The sequence below is a fragment of the Cuculus canorus genome, chromosome Z (assembly GCF_017976375.1).
Source record: "Cuculus canorus isolate bCucCan1 chromosome Z, bCucCan1.pri, whole genome shotgun sequence".
NCBI classification, from domain to species: Eukaryota; Metazoa; Chordata; class Aves; order Cuculiformes; family Cuculidae; genus Cuculus; species Cuculus canorus.
This window is the reverse complement of record NC_071441.1, coordinates 60500321-60523840: the sequence shown is the minus strand read 5'-3', so window position 1 is coordinate 60523840 and position 23520 is coordinate 60500321. Positions and strand designations below refer to the sequence as shown.

Below are 23520 nucleotides of genomic sequence, written 5' to 3'. Positions count from 1 at the left end.
CCAGTCTTTACTATTTGATACATCTTTCTCTACCTTAGTATCCAATCCACTTGCCCACAGTAAAACCATCACTAGTTACTATGTTTACTGGAAGGACTGCTCAAAGAGCATTAATTCCTACAAAACATTCTGGAAATGAGCTATCCAGGTGCACAGGAAACTTTTTCAAAATTACGCCACTAGCATCCACTTTAAGTACATTACGAACTTTAACACAATAGTAATAAACCGAACAATTTCCAACTTTTGGTTGAAAACAAATTATGCTATGCCATGCCATGCTATGCTATGCTCTGCTCTGCTACGCTCTGCTGTGCTATGCTATGCTATGCTACGCTATGCTATGCTATCCCTTTCCATTTCGCACATCCGTGTTTTTTAATGAAGAATTGTGTAAAGAAATAATGACTATACCTGAAGGTATCTCCAGTCCTGTCCCAAAAATAAAGAAAATTTTCATGGTCTTGAACCATTAGATCTCCAGTGTTGAAATAAAGATCTCCCTTCTTAAATACCTCACAAAGTAATTTCTTTTCTGTGTGTCTCTTATTGCCAGCATAACCAAAGAAGGGATTCTTCGCATTGACTTTGGAGATCAGAAGCCCAGCCTCACCTACAGAGAGAAGTTGAAAGAATTTAATGCTAAGGCATCATTGCACGTTTCCTGTATTTTACATTAAAATTAATTTGGCACATACAATTTTACAAGATCAGGAACCAAGTCTGGCAGGGATCATAAGACCCAATAATAAAAACATAATTGTTTGTACTTCTTTACAAGCTATGGTCACTTCTACATGCACAGTGACTATAAAGACATAGTACAACATTATCGACTCAAAGTCCCAGTCTTTCATATTTTTTCCTGATGACTTACCAGTTTTGTCCTAGAACTGTCATCTATCAATTGTGAGTTCATTAGTAAGTTTACTGTCCTCAAAGAATGTCCTGAGTTGGAAGAGACTTGCCAGAATCATCCAGTCCAACCCCTGTCCCTGCACACAACAACCCCAACATTCACACTGTGTGTCTGAGGGGATCGTCCAAATGCTTCTGCAATATTGTCAGGCTTGGCACCGTGATTGCTTCCCTGGGAGCTGTTCCAGTGCTCCACCACTCTCTGGGGGAAGAACCTTTTCCAAGCTAACCCTCCCCTGGCACACCTTCCTGCCATTCCCTCGGGTCCTATCACTGGTCACCAGAGAGAAGAGATCAGCACCTGCACCTCCTCCTCCTCCCCTTGTAAGGAAGCTGTAGACTGTGATGAGGTCTCCTGTCAGTCTCCTCTTCTCCAGGCTGGACAGACCAAGTGACTTTACGCACTTCTCACACGGCTTCCCCTCTAAACCCCTCACCAACCTTGCGGCCTCCTCTGGACACTCTCCACTAGCTTTAGATCCTTTTCATACAGTGGTGCCCAAACCTGCACCCAGTACTCAAAGTGAGATCGCACCAGTGTGGAGTAAAGCGCGACAATCACCACCTTGACCAACCGGCAATGCCATGCTGGATGCACCCCAGGACAGGGCTGCCCTCTTGGCTGCCAAGGCTCACTGCTGGCTCACGTTCAACTTGCTGTTGACTAGAACGCCTCCAGACCCCTTTCCACATGGTTCTCATTCCCCGGTCTGTATGAACATCCAGGGCTGCCGTGTTCCAGGTGCAAAATTAAGCATTTACCCTTGTTAAAATTCATGGACCTGGTGATTACCCAGCTCTCCAGTTTCTTTGGCCTCTGCAAGGAGTGTCAACAGCCCCAACTAGTGTTGTGTCACCAGCAAACTTAGTAAACCTTCAAATCCTGCATCCAGGTAATTTATGAAGCCATCAAAGAGTACTGGCCCTAAGACAGATCTCTGCAGAACCCCACTAGTGACTGTTCACCAGCCCAATGCAACCCCAAGTGCTGTGACCCTTTGTGCCCAACCCATCAGTGAACTGCTCACCCACTGCATTATGTGCTTATATCAAGCTGCACGCTGGACATATCGCTCAGGAGGACACTATGAGAGACAGCATCAATGGCTTTAATGAAATCCAGACAGATTACATCAATTGGCTTCCCTTGGTCAACTAATGGGCAACCCTGTCATAGAAAGAAATTAAGTATGTTATCAGGACCTTCTCCTTCTCAAAGTCCTATCACAGACCTGTCCTCTCAAAGTGCACGTTTCAAGTGAATATGTCCTGCTTCCCACACCTTACTGAATCTCCGGTGATAAGTGTCAGCTTCAGCAGCTTCCTACTGAAAAACAAGTGTTAATAAAGAGCAAGTGTTCAACCCAGGCATTAAATCTCTATTTAGTCTCCTTTTGGAAGTTCTGAGAACACTTGCTAAGAATTTTCATTAATGTGATATAGCCTTATTACCTTCTTTTTGGAGTAAAATACAGAACTTCTAATATAATTATTTTTTATCAAAAAATAGGGAGAGATAGGGATAGGATTATCCTGTTATGCATATAGAGTATCAGGGTATGAAAAAATCTATAGATTGTGTTAATACTTTTTATTAGACTGAAATGTATAATTGGGAAAAAAAATAGACCAGGTGTCTAATTAGAGCATGCGTTGTCTTCACAGGTAAGTCTGACATCCCTAGAGATAATTTCCTATAAACTCTCACATTCTGAGGACTGTATTTTCTGGAAAGTGCACATCTTTGATTAAGACCTGATCAAGAATCTCTTAAATCCTTTGAAAAATCTTCCTCAGCTCCTTCTTAATGCTGTCTGCCTGACCTTTAATATGAGCTTTTCTCGCTTCAGCTTCCAGGCATTAATTACAGCTATTACTTTCCTACAGTACAACAGAGTAGTTTCAGTATCTGGTAGTCACCTTGAAAAGAGATACCAGGTACTTGATAAGTATTTTGAAGACAGATATAATCAAGAAACCGCTTTTTATTTTCAAATAAAATCAATAAGCTTTATCAACTTGGTTAGGAACATGTAATCTTTCACCAAGAAGCATTTGCTTTAATCCATCAGTCTTTCTGGTAGATCTGTTGGGCAACCATCTTGCTATGTTAACCTCTTTTAAAAGACATAGATATTATTGCCTAGATTTTCAGAGGTAATATCACATCATTGCTTTTGAACGTTGGTTGTCTGTGAATATATCCAAAGACCTCCTAAATTCTTCTGGTGTCAGTAATCATATGCTTATAATGCTCTATCTTAGATCAAAAATCTATTGCTTTTGTCAGAGCAAGCAGTAATAATTGATGACCAGTTACTGAAAGGGTTCTGCAGGGATCCACATTAGGACCAGCACTCTTTAATGGCTTCACAAATGACCTGGATGCAGGACTTGAAGAGTTGATAATTAAGTTTTCTCATGACACAAAACTGGGGGAGCTGTTGACGCTCTTGAGGGCAGAGAGGCCCTGCAGAGGGATTTGGACAAACTGGAGAGCTACCCGGGCAAACCCCAGATCTGTGAATTTTAACAATGGCAAGTGCTGGATTTTGCACCTGGGACATGTTAACCCTGTATGTCCATAAAGACTGAGGAGCAAGAGGCTGGAGAGCAGCCCTGAGAAAGAGGAGACTAAAGGGAGACTTCATCACAGTTTACTGCTTCCTCACAAGGAGAGGAGGAGGAGGCGCTTTCTCTGGTGACCAGTGATGGGACTTTAGGGAATGTGCCAGGGGAAGGTTAGCTTGGATATTAGGAAAAGGTTCTTCACTGAGGGTAGTGGAGCAGTGGAACAGCCCCCCAGGGAAGTAGTCAAGGCACTAAGCCTGACAATATTCCAGAAGCATTTGGGCAAGCTCTCAGACACACCATTCGAATGTTGGGGTTATCCTATGCAGAGACAGGAGCTGGATTCGATGATCTCCGTGGGTCACTTCCAACTCAGGACATTCTATAATTCTCTGAGTCTATGATTCAGTGTCGGTATAGCATATCCTATTAAAATACATACCTACCTTTCTTAACTTTTTCACACCAACCATGCTTATTTCTAATTGGTTCATCTTTTTGGAAATCATACTTGATTAAATCAAATGGGAAAAATAGCTAAAAAAAAAAAGGGGGAAGAAGATCATCAATTACTCATCTGCACAGTGACATCTGGTGGCAGCAAATACAAGCTCAGAAACTACTCCAGTTTTGCTCATCTGAAAGTAGAAAGCAGTTTCATTTAAAACGGAAAACACTTTGTAATGTTACACCATTTTCTGGAGGTAAGCAACATCAATGTATTTTTGTACTCTTGTAACTTTCAAAAATACTTAGGGAAACACAGAACTGTTATTTTGTTAATTTTCTTAAAAATAAGTTTTGGGATCCAAGAGCCTTCATAAGTTAGGATAACAGAAACATATCTAGAATGTAACTGACATTGAATGGTGCTGGCTCATATCAACAATGTTCTTGGGGTCATCCGGAACCTAAAACAACTGGCAAAGCAAAGGCTTTAATCTCCTTACAAAAGGACACCTGCTTCCTGTTGAGCTTTACTTTACTTAACTAGCGCCTGTTATTCCCTCAGGCTTTCTCACGCTGGTGTATGGTGAAAAGTCCTGTCATGGGCACCAGCTGAAGGATATGTACTCCCATGTTATTTAACATGGTTACGTACTGTGTGTGTTCCACAGTTACGTCAGGGTTAGTTCTGCGTTTTTGTTGAGTCCCGGCACTACTGGCCTAACTGATCTCAAGTTATGTTATACAACTCACATTCCTCTTGTATAATGACCACAAAGACTGTGTCTCTGAGTAAGGTGAAGGAGAGGGAGAGATACTCTTATCAACACTAGAAGTCACAATGCTTTTTTTTACTTTGATATACTGGGACTGACTCTTATTTCTCTTAATTTTTCTACTGTGATATAAATCCAAATTAGACCTTTGAGATATACAGGGACAAATATATGCCTGGTACTATATGAACCCCTGTGTTTGTAGTTATTAACTTAAGGCTTCGGTTTGCCCAGTGTGGGATTCTGATTTCCTTTTTCATAAAGAACTGTATCAGCAATCTATTTAACAACTAGTCAAACAAAGGATATGCAATTATCTTCACCTGCAGCAATCCTAGCAACCAGAGAAAACAACTTTAAAAACATACACCTGCACTCTTCAAAATAAAGGAATACAATATAACTTAAGGATAGTGTTATGAAAGTGACTGAAGGATTGCATGCTAAAACATAAAGCCTTCTGCTTTTCTGCAACTAAATTTGATGAAGAGTTGCATAATTAGTTTACCCTAATTTGAAGTGTTGCTGCAGCTGCACCACATCATTTTGTTTTTAAGGCAGTCTGAGTAAATGTAAACTTCAATTAAACATCAAGAATACAATTTCAGCCTCAAAGGGACAGCCTTGTTTCATGGAGTCTTTTCAATGTTCTGCACTGTGTTCTCACTCTACCCTAAGTCTGAAGCAAAAAGATACTTTTAACAGTTCAAGGTCAGTGTGTGCAAAATCATGTCACAATCCAAGAATTGGACACACTTTGAATAAAGTGAAGAGCATTTTTTTAATAACTACAGACCGTAGCATTTACAAAAGTTAAGAATATGAGAACCAAAAAGTTCATCCTAATTAGAAAATAACTGTATTATACTTGATGAACAGAATGAGAAGTATTAATAATGAACTAAATCATTTTTTCTTACAGTCTTTTCTTTTGGCTGTCTACATTTAATTGCCATTCTTCATCAGTTCTTTTTTACATTGATATTCACTACTTCAACAATTTCATATGAAAGATCAAATGTAATTAATAGCATAAATAATAAGAATGAAATTAAAATAATGTGTTATTCTGATATTTCTGTGTTCAATGTGTGTGCCTGGTTCAGTTCCATTTTTTTATCTGTTCATTCCTTCAGCGCTCAAGGGCTGCATCTTGTCAGCACATTAGTCTATATGATGCATTATTTTAAAACGTACTGAGAAAATTTAATTTATTGTCTGAGATAATCTAAAAACTATTGAGACATTTACTCTTTATGTTGCTGCATACAGCTCTTAGTGCCTGCAACCTTAGAGTATTAGCTATGCCAATACCAGTTAGCTTTTCAAAATAATAAGTCATGCAAATACATAATTAAAAGGATAAAACACTACATATTGCATTAAATATGGATAATGAACTATGACAATATACATACTGTATAAACAGCTTTCTTTTCATACTAAATACCAGAAAATGAAAGCTCCAGAGCTAAGCATTTAGTCTGGGTACAGGTCTACATTTATTTAATCTCATTATTTAAAATTTATTGGGAAAGAGGGCTTGGGCTGTTGAAGGATTTCCGTATTATTTTCAGGGACTGCTTCATGCAGTATTTATCATTTTAATCTACATTTTAGCTGCTAAAGCACCCCATAAATGCACCAAACAAAAAGCATCATTTATCTAGCTGAAACTAAACCGAGTTAAACCACAACATTATTGTCCGTTAAATGCCACTGGGACATTATCTAGTAATAGCCCATCCCCTCCCTTTTTTTCTTTAATTGTCTGGAATATGTGAGTTTAAATATGTGAGTTTAAATATGGTTTTGAAAATAGTCTTGGAACTCCTGCTGTTTCAATTTGCAGTGAATACTCACAGAACCTTCATCAGAGAACAAAGATCTCAAGCTACTGCTTCTTTTTAGCTATTTGTTTTAGAGATGAGATATAATTGAATCCTCTAGGAGAGTAACTGTTTATAAAACAAAGCATTACATTTACGAGATTTAGTTACAAGCATCTTAAAAAGTGAAATGAAGAAAAAAAGCTATGGTGCACAGTATCACCATAAATGCTTTAAAAATATACTTATAATGCCTTATTTATGTTGTAATGAGTAGATGTACAGCTCCTCTGCATAGTTTTGTTAGCCAGCCTTTTAAAGCTATGCTTCATATTAACTGAATCATCACAGATTACAGTGAAATATCTTGGAATGCACTTACAGTAACTTAGATTACCTTACCTCAAAACCAGCCAAAAGCGCAGAAACCATAATAATTGAACAATGAATTTAAGAGCTTTAATTGCCTGGATTAACATATGCTAATGTTCTTCCTGTGAATCTAGTTTTACAGGGTCTTAAGATTTGCTTAAACGTGACTTTGTTTACTTTTAAGCTAAGAAGTATCTCTTCTGCCAGGTAAGTACTATGACTGCATGATAAAAGTGCATAATACTAATTCTGCATTGCTGTGTGAAAGTAAAAATATTTTATATGTTGAAATCACTTATGACTTCTTATCACTTTCAAATGTTTCTTAGCTGAAAGCTGATTTTGATCTACACAGTTTTGAGTAAGAGATATTTAGATTCCTGTAACAGTTGGAATACTTGTGCTGACAATAATGAAAAAATGCATTTATAAATAAAGTTTGGAATTTTTTTTTTACATGCTGCTTTTTTTCAGGTGTATTTGCCATGGGTTATTTTTAGCCCCTCTTACAACCTACCTTGGATACCATCAGTCCCGCTCTCCCATTGAATATTCTCTGCCATCACTCAGAATTTATTTCAGTGTAAGGAAGAGAGTTCTAAATATATTTGATAGATATGACTGAGTCCTAAAGATTTTTTCCCTTATCGTACACACATAATGCATGTCAAATAGAATAAAACTAATCATTAATATTAACTACATACAAATGTATTCCAGGTGTAAATATTAAAGAATAACTTATTATATTACTATGTTGATCTATACACTATCTCCTTTGTAAAACATTTTATCAGCTAAAGAATATAAAGAGCCTTCTACATTTCTGTTCATTGACTCTATATGAATATCCCTATTCTGTTATTCCTACACCACAGCAATGATTTCAAGCACACAAACCAATCACTCTTACACACAGTTGTGTGAAAATAAACAGATGCAGACAAGAGCATGACTTTAACATCACAGAAGCAGTGACTCCTTTGGTATCTGACAACTGCTGTAACATTCATCTATTTCTGCCTATTAACTTATGTCTTCCAAGTTATTCATGAAAATAAATGTCTTCTGTAGAGCCTTAATATTTATCACAACTATTTGTCCCCAACCCCTGTCAGGTACTGACAGAATAGATGCTTTGCATATTCTGAGACCTCGATTTGTCTTTTAAAGCTGTAACTTTTGTCTGCTTTTCACCTTTAGAAACTGCTCCACTGCCGCTACCAAACACAGAAATGCTTTCCTATTTCTTTTCCTTTTTCTCTGCTAAAAATATTATACTTTGAACCTACCTACCTGCTGCTACTCCCACTGTACTCTCAGTATCTTTATGTAAGGGTATTTGTACTGCATTTACTTCATTCACACTGTGCAGTTACACCAGCAGAAAGAGAATAAATTTCTTCCTCCCCTGTCTCAGTTATCTTTCTTTCTATTCCCAGTTTAAAAAATGGATGTCTAGGAAATCCCTAGAGAGTGTGTCTATGGATATCTCCTCAAATTGAACTATGTGTCAAGAGAATAATGTTTTAAATGTACTTGTTGCATTTCTTTGAAGAAACAAAATTGTAGGAATGGGATGGCTGGGCTTTTTCTGTGCCACTCTGCTTTCCAGCAGGAGGCAGCCTCCCTTTCCAACTTCAGAGCATTCATGGATCAGCAAATCAGAAATTAAGCTGCTCCTCTTTACATACTGCTAGATGTCCAGTGGCTGTCATTCAGACTGAATTAAAACAAACACACAGCTATGCTTCAGAGGGCACCTATAATCTGTGAACCCTATTTAAAAAAAAATTCACAAAAAATGCTTGAAAGAAGCCAAAATTAACTTATTTATGGCATTAAAATGCATAGCTTTTGTCATAATACTGAGAGACTGTGGAGTAATTAGAAACCACACACAATGGCTCCCCAAACATGCGCATTTGATTAAACGTGTAGTTTTTTTAAAAAAGAAATTTTATGTCTCATGGTATTTTCCACATTCCTTCTCCCTCTAGCCTCTTCTAGACTTTTCTGGAACTGTACTGTATCTAAGCCTTTGTTCATGTCAACACTACGCTGGCTTCAGCATATCAGGGAGCTAGCTGCTCTTGCAAGCGTCATGAAGCAGCCTGAGAGAGCTGTTGTCCAGAAGAATTACACCAGTGGCAGAAGCAGAACCCCAGTAATTAACCGACTGCAGAACTGTTGAGACATAAAACTATTGAAATATTATTAATATGCTATATTGTTCCACTGACATAAATTCTTTCAGAGACAGTGTATGTCACACAACCATAAATCATAGAATCAGAAAACAGTCTGGGTTGGAAAGGACCTTGAAGACCATCTAGTTCCAACCAACCTGCCATGGGCAGGGACACCTCCCACCAGACGAGGCTACTTAAAGCCCCATCCAACCTGGTCTTGAACACCTCCAGGGATGGGACATCCACAACTTCCCTGAGCAACCTACACCAGGGCCTCACCATCCTCACTGTGAAGAATTTAATCCTAATGTCTAAATCTACATCTTTCCCCTTCCAACTCAGAGCCATCTCCTCTCATCGGATCACTCCATGCCTTTGTAAACAGTCATTCCCCAGCTTTCCTGTAGCCCCTTCAGTACTGGAAGGCTGCTATAAGGTCTCTCTGGAGCCTCCTCCAGGCTGAACAACCCCAACTCTCTCACCCTGTCCTCATAGCAGAGGTGCTCCAGCCCATTGATCATCTTCATGGGCCTCCTTTGACCTGTTCCAAGAGCTCCTTCTAAAGCTTTGGAGTAGTCTCTGAAAACCTCTTTCATTTGAAGACATTTGGGGCAGTTCTATTGCCACAAAAAATGAGTCACATAATACACCAGCTGACCTGCCTAGGCATAGAATCATAGAATCATAGAATCACTAGGTTGGAAAGGACTCCATAGTGGCATACCACACTATGTAACAAAGCCAAGGCAGTTTATCTCTGTAGTGAATCTGTTCTTCAGTGACAACTTTCATTCTTCCCTGTAGCTGTACAGTCACAGTATGCTAAATGTACACACATTGGCGGAAGGGCAGGGAGCCAGTATGTCTCAGGCACCTTGGAGAATTGTGGTAGCTAAATATTGAGCCTACTCATAAACAATGTAATTTAACGATCTTCCTTATAACAGAAACTATAGAAAAAACAGAAGATTTATTTCTAGGGAAAAAAGAGTACTGAATACAACAGAATAAAACTAATTTCAAGCCTAGCCAAATGGAATGAATGGATTTTTCCGATTCATAAAATACCTTATGACCTTCCCATATTCATATTGAGTAAGCAAGAGACAATCCTTAATTATCTTAATAGCTTATACTGATGTTTCCATAGACTGCAACATTTCCAACTCAGAGTAGTATATAAACTATAGTAAAGATGTCTAGGGAGATCAAGTATTCAGTTACAACTACATTTAATTTTTTAATTGCAGTTTGCATGAGCTATTTTTCCTCCTAATATGCTGTTACTAACTCAAATCATCAAAGAGGAAATGTAGCATGTTCCATATGCAAAAACCCCCCATAATTCTAATCTTGCTTAACAGCAACAGCATATGTTATTGACATATGAAGTGACTGTTAATACAGGTAAAACCCCCACACTATTTGACAAAAAATACGGATAATTAAATCAATAAATACATAATTGCAAGTCTAATCCTTTATTCGCCCTAAACTTACCTGTTTTTTCCAAAAGGTTAATAATGTATGATAAGTTCTGAAAATACTGAAAACAAGTTTAGTCAGGTTTGGAACAAATTTAATCTTTCATAAGAATAATAAAAAAAAAGGTGTAAAATAATTAAAGTATGTAGACATGATAGTTCAGGACGTGGTTTAGTAGGTATGGTGGTATTGGTCTAATGGTTGGACTGGATGAGCTTAATGTTTTTTTCCAACCTTAATTATTCTATGATTCTATGGAAACCTTGCTAAATCGCCTTTCATATTATTATTTAAAGCTTGGGACACGTTACTTACTGACTTTTCAGACCATTTAAGAGATGGTGTTAACAGGACCCAAAGGGAAAAGTCTCTGTGAATTTTTAGCTGAAATAAATTCTTCTTCAATTACGCAGAAGGATAAAGGAAACGCCACCATGTGTGATATGAGTAGTATGTATTCCTCTTCCTCAAGACATAACTTCCATTGCCAAAGCCAATGAAATACAAAGCAAAGATTATCTAATAAGCAGTAAAAACCACACATTTTTCTAGGTTTTTTTCTAGTTTCAGTAACCTAGAACAAACCAAATGAATACAGCAGACTTAGTAGACAAAGGGGGGTAGTATTTTTCAATTAATACACTTGGCAAGTTTTGTCTGTCAGAATTGCTTAACAATGAATATATTTGTGTTGTGTTGTCTTTCAAATTTCTGAATAATGATATAGACTAGATACAGAATTATTTAATTGTTTTATTTTTGTTTAATTGCACCTAGGTAGAAAAATATAGGGTTATATTTTAGGCTTATATCTGCCTGTAATGTTACTTTATTTTAATCAGTATTAATTCCCATTTATGCCAAATATTTACATAGTTATATACAATACAAAACATACACCTTTAAAACAGCTCTAAATATAACCTGTAGAACACTAAATCCAAACAGGGCACTTCTATGTTTATTTCACAGATGATGAGTTATTATGTATTAAAAAATTCCATCCTCCTCTTTCATCCTTTTCTACAGCAGAGATTTGAAATGGAATTCAGAACTTACTCAAAACTGTCAGAAGAGTGACAATGCTTTTTTTGACTTTTGTGGACTTTAAGAAAATTCAGTTACAGCTGAAAGCGTAACTCAGTTTAGTGCTAAGCACTATCTGTAATACTTTGGCAGCCAAGATTTTCCTGAGGGTCAATTAAAATTGCAATAATTAAGTCAGAAAATTTACGTTGGACTTATGTCTGCAGCCCCATGTCCTGTGGTCAAACAGAGGAACACATTTACTTTCAGCACTCTTTTTATAAAGTACAATGTAAATAAATATTCACCTTATAAAAGAAATTAGTGCGTCCAACAGATCCAATTTTTCCTGTGTGGTTCATGAAACAGATGTTTCCTTCAGTAGAACCATAAAACTCACAGATCTTAACAGCACCGAATCTGTCCAAAAATTCTCTCCATACATCATTCCTTACTCCATTTCCAACTGCCAGTCGGACTTTGTGATTTTTTTCTCCTTCCTTCTGTTAAAAGAAGGAAAAAATAACTTAAAATATAATATACTGAAAACTGCATTTGATTGTTGCATATATTGTGGGGAAAATGTACCTTCTTTAGATACATCAAGCATAAACAACAATTAGAAGTTGGACAATTAAGAAGGTAAAGAAGGCTGGCACAGCTCATCTACCACTACAATGTAGCAAACTGCAAACAAAAATCTATTATCTGTGGAACAACCAAATTATTTTCTGAATAATGGCTACATTGATTGATATAAATGCTTCCACATTTTAAAAGCTGCGTAGTCTTAGTCTTGTTTCCACACGGAGGAATTAGAAAACTGGGAAGAACAGAGAAAGGCAATAATTATTTCTGTTGAGTGATTAAAGTCAGCAGAGATTAATAGTTACTCTCCTGTGTCTTTAGACTGATTATAAGAAAAAAATTATTTTCACACACTTGTAATATCTGTGTCTTCCCACACAATGCACGAGTCATATCTGTATTTCTTTCAATATTAAGATTTGCAAGGTTTTGTTCAACACTAGTTGAAATGCTATTTCTCAGTGATTTTGAGACTTCATTGTTGTCAGCTCCTGTGTCTTACTGCAAGAAACACATTATTACGTGTTTATCCAGTTCAGTGAGACTCAGCTGTCAGATACATCCCCAAACCTGGTGATTGCATGGAGCACCTTTAAAATAGAATCACAGAATGATCTGGGTTGGAAAGGACAACAACGCTCATCCAGTTCCAGCCCCTCTATCACAGGCAGGGGCACCTCCCACTAGATCAGGCTGCTCGAGACCCCGTCCAACCTGGCCTTGAACATCTCCAGGAGTGGGGCATCTACAATTTCTCTGGGCAAACTGTGCCAGTGTCTTGCCACCCTCATAGTGAAGAATTTCTTCCTAATGTCTAATCAAAATCTTCCCCTTTCCAATTTAAAGCCATTACCCCTCATTTTATTGCTCCATGCCCTTGTAAACAGTCCCTCCCTGCTGCTCTAAGGTCTCCATGAAGCCTTCTCTTCTCCACGTTCAACAATCCCAACTCTCTCAGCCTGTCCTCATAGCAGAGGTGCTCCAGCCCTCACATCATCTTTGTGGCCCTCTTTAAGGTGAAGCACTGGAAGGCAGAACATGTAAAATGTTGTTCCATTTAAAAAAAAAATAAAAAAATCACCTATTATTTAAAATAAGACTCCCATTTTAATCGTTGCTAATGTCAATACAGAATGCCCCAGAAGACAGTACAAAATCAATACAGGTACAGTTTGCTGCCACATGCCTTTAGAACAGAATAGCACTCTGGTACTGCAAAATCATCTGCACATAACTGCATATGTGTACAAAACCATCTGCATATAGCTTCATATTTGTACAAATGTATACAAACACATACATACATAGACACATGTTCACACTCTTTATAGAGATGTGTGTATGTACACACGTGTCCACATACTTATATTAAAGAAAGCATATAGTCCATATTTTCTGTTCTTCTATTATAGTTTCCCTTTCCCCTCTTCACTCTAATTCAGCATGATTTAGGTGTTTCTTTAAGTGAAAATGCATTTTAGCACCTTTAATCTGGCATAAAAAACCCAGTAAATAATTTCTGCAAAGACATCTGGTTAGCTGACTGCAACAGGAATCTTTAAATATTTTGGATGTTACAAACAGCGAAGCTTCTACGGAATATGTAGACAGGACTCTTCCGCTAAGGCTTATGTCTTGGCCAAATGCAATTTTTCATGAGGATCATGGAAAAATTCTCACTTCTGTAACAAAAACTGCAGGCATAGTGAAATCTAAAGTTTCTTCTGTAAATTACAAGGACCAATCAAGATTTTTCTTCCCTCTTCAAAACCAGTAACTCATAGAAAAGTAAAAAATTCTTTTACTGGGCTTCAGTGTCTTTCTTCTTCCATCCTCCGGCTGGGATAATTCAACAAGGATCTCGCCTGTTTCACTAGATGCAGACAGCATCAAAATCATTACACTGTCAACAAACAGCAAAAGTATTCCTTTTTATTAAAAGAAAATGTTTCAGTGCTACTTTAAACTTTGTCAGGAAAGCTTTTAACTGTGTAGGGGATTTTTTTTGTGGTTTTTTTCTTTTCTTTCCCCCAGAAAATTTACAGAACTGTAGAATCGCTTGGCTGGAGAAGTCCTTTGAGATCATCAAGTCCGATCATACCTGTCCGCTACTAAACCATATTCCTGAGCGCTTCGTGTACCCATCTTTTAAAAACCCCTCTAGCGATGGGGACTCAATCATCTCCCTGGGCAGCCTCTGCCAGCGTCTGGTAACCCTTTCCATGAAGACATTTTTCCTGATGATCTGAACCTGCCCTGGTGCAACTTGAGGCTATTTCCCCTCGTCCTATCACTTGTTACCTGGCAGAAGAGACCAACACCCACCTCACTACAACCTCCTTTCAGAGAGTTGTGTACAGTCACAATATCTCCCCTCAGCTTCCTTTTCTCCAGGCTAAACAAACCCAGTGCCCTCAATTGCTCTTCATAAAGACCTGTGCTCCAGACTACTCACTAGCTCCATTCCCTTCTCTGGATGTTCTCCAGCACCTCAAAGTCTTTCTAGCAGTGAGGGTCCCCAAACTGTGGCCACACCAATGCTGAGTACAGGGGCAGAATCACTTCCCTGCTCCTGCTGGCCACCTTGTTTCTCATACAAGCTAGGACGCCATTTACCTTCTTGGCCAGCTGGTCCACTGCTGGCTCATCTTCAGACACTGTCAACCAACATCCCCAGGTCCTCCAGGCAGCTTTCCAGCCACTATTCCCCAAGAGTGGTGGGTGGGGTTGTTTTATCCCAGGTGCAGGACTTGCCACCTGGCCTTGTTGAACCTCAACCCACTGGCCTCAGCCCATGGATCCAGCCTGTTCAGATCCCTCTGCAGAGCCTCCCTACCCTCAAGAAGATTGACACTTTAACTCATCTTAGTGTCATACATGAAATTATTAAAGGTACACTAAATCCCCTCTATTGTCCATCTTTAAAATACTCCAATCACCTCAACTTACTTTCCAAAGTGGGTTACTTTTTCTTACAGCTTCATTGCTAAACTGAAATTAACATGTCAGTAACTGAACTGCAGTTACCCCTTGGCTGACACCACTGAATTATTCAAATGTACTGCCTTATGCTAAGATATGAAAAATATCACGAGAGATTCTTTCGCAGAAATTCCTTGCTCCACAACAAACACAAGAGACCAATACATGTGTGTATATATATATATACACACACACATATTAACGAAGTCATTCATCAGTTTAAGAATGCTCAAAATCTCTAGAGACCAAATTAATAAACAGGTGCGTTTGCCTCTACTATTTATACTTCAAGAAAAATAAAACCAGGGGTGGCTATTTGCTGAAAAGACACCAAGTGGGATGAACTAGACAAGAACAGCCTACATGCATTATGGTTTTTATCCCAAAAGGACAAATACAGCATCATTTATAAATGCAGCTACCTCGATACCTTCTATTCGTCATGTTATTTTGTCTGGTTTATATTACGAGTGCACAAAGTTGTTCCTCTAGTGGAAAAGATGCAGAGTAGAACTGACAGGTCAGCATTCTACTGTGCTGGCAATGTTAACACCGACCAGCAATGCAATGTGTGACTATAGCACTTTAGAAAGCATTCCCCTTAGGCATTTAGCCCTTCCGCAAAAACGCAAAGAAGGTGTACTATGTCATCAAGAACTGAAGGCAGAAAGTAAATTTTCTTAGAACAGAGGGCAGTGATTCACTTCTTCACAACTAAGGTAAATTTTCTGTTAGACTGTATTGCTGTAACCATCATACTTGTGGTTTAGTCAGCTCCCTCACAGACATACCCATCTGTCGATGCAAGACTCCCTGAAAAGTACTGCAGGCTTTATAGAGAAAAGGCTTATAAACTGTCATTTAACAGTCTTTCAACTGCTGGAAATTATATTTAATTTAATCTCACAGCAGGTTTAATAAGTATGAAGAGATTGATGATAGCAAAGGGAGCTTTAAACAGTGATAATTCACATTAGTTTTACATATGAGTAAATTCATAAAGCTATTTTTTATATATTTTTACCCAAACTTCTGTATAACTAATACATGACATTACTTCATGTTACCTTTATGTGTAACTAACTTTCAATGGAAACTGAAGCTAGCAAATAAAATGAAGCTAGCCTTTTTAACATCTTTTTCATGACTCCCTCTATATATTTATCATCTGTACTACAGAGCAGATCACTGCCAGAGTCTAACTCTAGGGCAGTCATTTTGGTATCCATGAGCACTGTGGCTGAAAACTTATGCATAAGTAAAATGCAATAAATAAGATAAGGGAAGGAAATAGGATGATAATTCCAACACACTCTAGAAACATGGTTGCATGATACACATCTAGGGTGTCCTGCTGTATGAAAAACAAAGTAAATTAAACATGCTAGAACCTGTGCTTTAAACAGATAGTGACACCAAACAGTCATGCTTTGAATTACAGCCATATTCTGACAGCACTTCATCAACTAGCTTCCCCTCAGTACAGCAGACAGGATTATAGGAGTAGAAGGAATTCCAAGGAGTCACCTAGTACACATCTGTTCTGGGAGATAAGCCCTGCTATGCCTATCTTCTTGACACCTGAAGAAGCTGTGGCACGTTGTCAGCCACTTACTGTGCAACAGCTGGTGTGCAGAATTGTCTGCGAGTGTTTCCTTAGCCTGCTGCAACAGCACAGTACCCAGTTAACACTTCCTTCGCTAAAAGCTATATTTCCTCACAGTATCTCATTTGCAAAGGACTCTGTGCCTTGCCTTGGTCAACTATCATAAATAAGTTTAAAGGATGTGTCTTGTGATGCTCATGCTTAGTGTTTCTGAATGTGATTAATAGTTCTCTGCAGATAATTAGGAAGACAAATTTTTAGAACAGAATGTTAGAATATTTATTTATTTATTTATTTTCCTGCACCATTTTTTTTTTTACAGAGTGATTTGGAAATAAAATAGAAATTCTGTCTATATCCATTTATTTCTAACAGTAAATGTGAAACATTTTTCCAATTTTTTTTGTGCATTAATAAACAAGTACTGTTCTTCCTTACACTTGGATTTTTCTTCAGTTCATTCTGCCAAGATCTTTGTACTGTGTACCAAATATCTGCATACATCATAAAACAGTCTCTGGCACACTATTTCTCCATTGTGACTGCTTGTTTAGTTTGTATAGTAATTAACTGACAAGTCAAGATCTGCCTTGTTACACTGAATACCACATACCTGAGATTTTTCTTCTGCCACTCTATCGCCCTTAAGTGTTCTTTGTAAACTATGTGGGAGAGCTGCACAACTAAGTTGTTGATAAAATAAATGCCTTTTAAAGTCCCATCAATAGTGTATTAATTGGTGCGGGAAGGATTAATGACTGCAGTTATATAAAAATGAACTTAGCAGTTGGCTTAAAAGAATACAGGAAAATAGGCTGATTTTTCTGCTTTTACCATTTCTGTAGCAGGAAAAGCCAAATGGAGGGAAGCAAAGGCAACTTCAAATAAACGAGGTATGAAGTCTTTCCTGTATTATGGCCTTGAAGAAACTAAAAATAATCTTAGGGCCTGAGAAATGCAAATATCTGTTAAGTATAAAATCACATAGGATTTACATCCATTACAAGAAATGCATGTAACACATTCATTGGTTCTCTATTGACACATTAGCTCTGCAAAAAGGGTCCTTAGGTAGTTAGCAGAGAAACTATAAGGTGAGAGGTATCCTACTGTCATTATGATGGCAGACATAATAAATTCTTCAAGATGCATGTTTTTGCATTATTTATTATGGAGAACTCTCATATCACTTTCATTAATTAATCTCCTGATAATATAATCTCCTGCGGATTCATGAGAAACTTGACATGAAGAAATTGATTGTGACATATCTGGATATGGAACTGTTGGAATGGGTCCAGAGGAGGGCTACAAAGATGATCAGAGGGCTGGAGCACCTCCCATATGAGGACAGGCTGAGAAAGTTGGGGTTGTTCAGCCCAGAGAAGAGAAGGCTCCAAGGAGACCTTATAGTGACCTTCCAGTACCTGAAGGGGCTACAAGAAAGCTGGGGAGGGACTTTGTAAAAAGAAATGTAGTGGCAGGACTAGGGTTAATGGGTATAAATTGGAGAGGGGAAGATTTAGACTAGAAATAAGGAGGAAATTCTTCACAATGAGGGTGGTGAGGCACTGGCACAGGCTGCCCAGGGAAGTCAGGGCTTTCCCATTCCTGGAGGTGTTCAAGGCCAAGCTGGATGGGGCCTTGGGCAGCCTGATCCGGTGGGACGTGTCCCTGCCCATGGCAGGGGAGATGAAATTAGATGCTATTTAAGGTGCCTTCCAACTTAAACCATTCTATGATTCCATGATTAGATTCTAACAGGAGTTTTCTTCCTTCAGCTCTTCTAATAGGAAATGTTTTCTTTAATGCTACTTCTATTTCCTCAAAAAAATACCTACGAACAAAAAAATAGTTACTTTTGTCTGTCTTCCACCTACTAATACAAAGTAGACTATTGTATTTTTGGTGATTGCCCCAGAAGCCCACAAGTCAAAACAAATCACACAAAACTTTCTCAAGGTCATTTCAGAGAACTAAAGCATGCACGGGTTATTCCTTGCACTCCATGTAGCACACAGTATTCTGTAAGCAATAAGAAGCTTCCTTCTGTAGAAGTATGATTGTGATTTCTAGGCTGCACTACCAGGATAGTAGACTGCATGACTCCACTAGCTCAACTGAAAAGATGAGTACTGAGGAAAAGAAGCTAGAAGGAAGAAAATTGGTCAAGATATACGACCTCTTAAAGACTCAGAAAAGTCTTGAACCACAATGCCAGAACCAGTAGCTGATGTTGCAACTAGCCTTCAGTGCCGTTTGGGTATGGAAAACCAATGCTTTCTAAGGGCAAAGGAATTCTCCAAACATTACACAAGTCTTTTTTTTTTTTTTTAGAAAGAAAAACTGAAACTCTTTACTATAATCAGAGGGAAGAATGAGAAAACAGGCACAGAATCACTGTCTGGATGGAGTCCAAGAGGTATACAAGTATATTTAAATATCAGAAGGCAGCAGCCAAAATGGACGGGATTATAATCAGTTTTTAAACCCACTTTTAAAAAATAATATTGTTCTTGTAGTCATGGCGGTTTAAAGCAGCACAGACAAAGTTTGTTGTGACACAAAGTGCATTTCATATTAGAAATAAGCTACTGGTATAGTCTGGAGGGGAAAAGTACAGACTTCCAAATCCCAGCTCCATTTCTAAGCTTCATTTCAGATGTGCTGAACAAGTTCTTAGTCTAAAACCTATATTTTCTCTAACTGCACGTACAAACAGTGTTCAATTCTCCTTTTAGGCACTGTTAACACTGTAGTTAATTTGGATTAAGAATGATGCTGGCTTACAAAATACACAAGTGGTCACAGTTTTTTTACAAATGCACAGGTTACTAGAAGAATAAATAAGCTGCACAATCCCCTCAAGTAAATAAAATTTTAATGATGTTTAGAAATTATTCAGAGTCTTCAAATGAAAGGTAGATTTTCTGCAACTATGACACATTACTGGTTTGGGATAATTAACAAAAAGTTTATGCAGAAAACCCACAAGGGGCTTGACAAATTTCCACTTCACATTGTAATGATAAGAGAAAGAACAATTTCCAGTATGTAACATAAATTGAACTAAACTTCAACGGGGAATAAAATGCAATGTCAAGTAATACCTGCATTGTAGATAACTGTCTGATGACTCATTTTTCCTTTCTTGCCTGACTACCACAGTGCTATCCAACACACATAGCCTCCATTCTTAGACCCCTTCCCACAACACTTGAGTCAACAGCAGGAAAATAACTGTTCTTTTTATTTGCTTATTCCAGCAGGACTGACTTCCTCATTTTCTCCTTCTAAATCGCTATTGTTCTAACGCAGAAGAGTTTTAATAAAATAAATCCTTAAGCATCTTTTCTAAAGTCACTTCAGAGAGCTTAATCCCATCCAAAGAAACCTTGGCCAAACTGGATCTATCAGAGAGATTGACTTGCTTAACAAAATAAAGCTTCAGCTTAACAAAATAAAGTCTAAAAGCTGATATACATAGTCTTGTAGTCTTACCACTTGGTGTAACCCCAAGGAAAGAGGAAATGTTACTGGTCCCAATAGCATTGGCTCAATAGCAAATGGGCATAAAACAGGACGGGTATTGAAAGAAAATTTCTAAGCAATTATATAATTAATTGTGAAACAGACTTTGAACACATACAGAAGTGAACTCTAGTTTTGATAGGGAGCTTACCAAGTTCATCCAAGGTATCATAAATCATACAATTAATACCATAATGTATGACAGCGAGAGTACAAGACAGGACATAATGATCAAGACAACAGATTCCTAGTCCCTGTTTGTAAACCACCTCAGGAGTCAGGAAAGCGGGAATAAGATGATGCATTACCATTCATATCTTTCAAAGAGCTTCAGGATGAAATGTATTATTCAAATAGCTCAATATTTCAAATTTGAAATAAATCTGCAAGTGCATTAGGAAGATTTTGTATACAAAATTTTAAGTGTGTTCAAATTCTCTAGGAAAACATATCCAAATATATCCACAGATTAGAAAAGAAGTATTTTCAAGGCCTTTGCTTAAAAAAAAAATAGGAAGTAATTCTATGCCATACTTCTGAAATATCATAGGTCACTGTCAACAGAGACTTTGAGCAATGTCAGCCAGCAAGACCAAGTTATTAATTAGCTAAATATTTTCTTTCACTGGGATAGTTATGATGGTATCTTTGAGCAGGACCCATTTTGTAGCTACTGATGGCTACTAGCCATCAATGCTGGCTCTTAGACTTTCACTACAATGATCAGAGGACGGGGTACCTTCCACACAAAGTTAGGCTGAGAGAAGTGGGTCTGTTCAGCCTTGAGAAGAGAAGGCTTACGGGAGACCTTATTACCATGTACCAGTACATAACAGGTGTCTACCAAGAGGATGGAGACTCATGGATGGAGTCAGATGGAAAAGACAAGGGGTAATGGGTATAAGTCTCCTGCGGGTATTCTGATTGGATTTCAGAAGAAATTTTTTCCCCATGAGAACAGTTAAACACTGTAATGATTTTCCATGTTAAGTGGTGGATTTCTCTACACTGGACACTTTTATGGCTCAGCTTGACAGGGTGCTGGGTCTTTTCATTGAAACTACGTATCACCTAAAACAGAGGTCTCTTCCAGATGGTATTCTGTGATTCTGTGAAAAGATTTCAGAAAAAGAGCTTGGGAAAGGGCAGGCATGAGGATTACTCATTCATTTAGGGGCAACAGCATAATGTATGAATGTCACATAATGCAAGGCCTTTGTACTCATACTTTAGGAAAGAAGACAATATCCTTTTCTACCAAATTTCAGGCTGGACATCAGGAAAAAACTTTTCATGGAAAGGGTCATTGGGCACTGGAAGAGACTGCCCAGGGAGGTGGTTGAGTCACCTTCCCTGGAGGTGCTTAAGGGACAGGTGGACGAGGTGCTGAGGGGCATGGTTTAGGGAATGTTAGGAATGGTTGGACTCAATGACCCAGTGGGTCCCTTCCAACCTAGTCATTCTATGATTCTAAATGTTCTTTCCAGACAACAGGTCACTAAAGCCAACTGGATCCAGACAGGTTTCAGAAAAATTGTACTGCAGAAGAGTCTTCAGGAGCTGTTGCAGATGTAAGTGGGAGGGAGAAAGAACAAACAGGATAAAGCTAAAAAAGAAAGTGAAGCCAAGAGTCTATAAGCTACCACAGAGAGTTGCTAAAAGTTCTGTTCTAAATCTACGAAATCAGAGGCCACACTGTGGCCTCCAACTATTAGAAATATACCATTTATTTAAAGGTTAGTGTTAAAGAAACAAATGAAGCACTTAAGTTGATTGCTATGGGTTTGATCTATGTACATTAGAAGGGCTTTATAGCACTCTAATCTTGAGAACACTGCCCACATACCTTCATGGAGCTTTAAATCTTATATTATCTGCATCTTTCTCATGCTGCCAGTATATATAGCACTTCTAAGCTAATGAAACTTCAAGAGAGATAACAACTCAGCAAATTATTTCACCTTCTGGAAAAACAATAACGGATTGCATAACATATTTACAATCCTTTCACTTATCTGTGTGAACATGTTTCTCTTCCAGCTCCAACATGACAAATACTTACTGTTTTTCTTCAAGTACCTAGCTGTCAAACTGATTCATTATATCACTTTAATTTTTCCTGACAAGGTACATTGACTTTCTCTTTAGCCAGCTAGCAAATAAAGCCCAGAATATAAAAAATCCTGTAACCTCACAGAGCAAAGAGTCTAGATATGGCAGCTTCTTAGAATGTATGCACACAAAATATTAAACAGAATAGTTATATAGTTAATGAATAGTTAATGATGGTATAAGCATACTATATATGCTTATATCATATATATATACAATATCATCAATACAAATAGTTATTGATGGCATAAATAACTCTATTTGCAAAATTTAAAACTTATTAAATTGCATGATGGCTTGGTAAGGATTTAAAAATGAAAGAGGTTGTTATAGAAAATGAAGTATATTACCACTTACCACTGGCTGGCTGCAAAGGTAACGGCAAAGCTCTCCAATGTACTGGATAACAGTCACGTTATACTTTCTGCAGTCATTCCAAAACTGACTAGCTGAGAACTTCTTTTTTAATACACAGGTTGCACCTTTATGGAAACAGCAGGAAATGAAATTAAGCATTTTCTCTATATGGGACCTTGGTTATGTTCACTATTTCTACAAAACAGAACAAAAAAGGAACTAAAAGCAGCATCTTTCAGAGAATCTTATGGCTGTTTTATTAGAAGACTTGTCCCAATCTGGTAGACAAAGAAGGGAGATGAACCTAGTCTTCTCGTTTGTGAGACAGTAAAACTATAGTTAAGAAATTAAAAGCAAGAAGACAGCTTCTCTCTGTTGGTGTTGTAGCATTATTCAAAAGAGCATAACTGAGAACATCCAGAAAAGTGAAGCTGAATTAGCAAGTCATTTGGATATCACTGGCACCTCATTTTTCAACCAAGAAGGTATTCATTGATGAAGATTGAGACAGAATTAATCCAGAAGCCAGTGATCTTTCCCTTGCTCTGATTTGTCCTTGATGCTTCAGGAAACAGGAAATATTTGACATCAAGTTCCAAATAAATCTTGTAAGAGAGTCACTGAGGACACCTACAGTCTCAGTAAAATATGAATTATATTGTCTGTGCCAAAACAGCACACAAATTAAATGGGAAAATGTCATCTATCATCTGACAATACATGACAAA

At 37.9% G+C, this 23520-nt stretch overlaps 1 protein-coding gene across 3 annotated transcripts in view; it reads right to left on the bottom strand.

Moving 5' to 3' along the window:
* Nucleotides 1–23520, bottom strand: part of SLC27A6 (solute carrier family 27 member 6) — a 43082-nt gene that overhangs the window by 5572 nt on the left and 13990 nt on the right. For all 3 annotated transcript variants that reach the window (XM_054055204.1, XM_054055203.1, XM_054055205.1), the window contains exons 5-8: nt 22793–22917; nt 11925–12119; nt 3936–4026; nt 415–613 (exon numbers count right to left, since the gene is read on the bottom strand). In XM_054055204.1, the coding sequence (XP_053911179.1) occupies nt 415–613; nt 3936–4026; nt 11925–12119; nt 22793–22917 (610 nt within the window). The remainder of the gene's footprint in view (nt 1–414; nt 614–3935; nt 4027–11924; nt 12120–22792; nt 22918–23520) is intronic.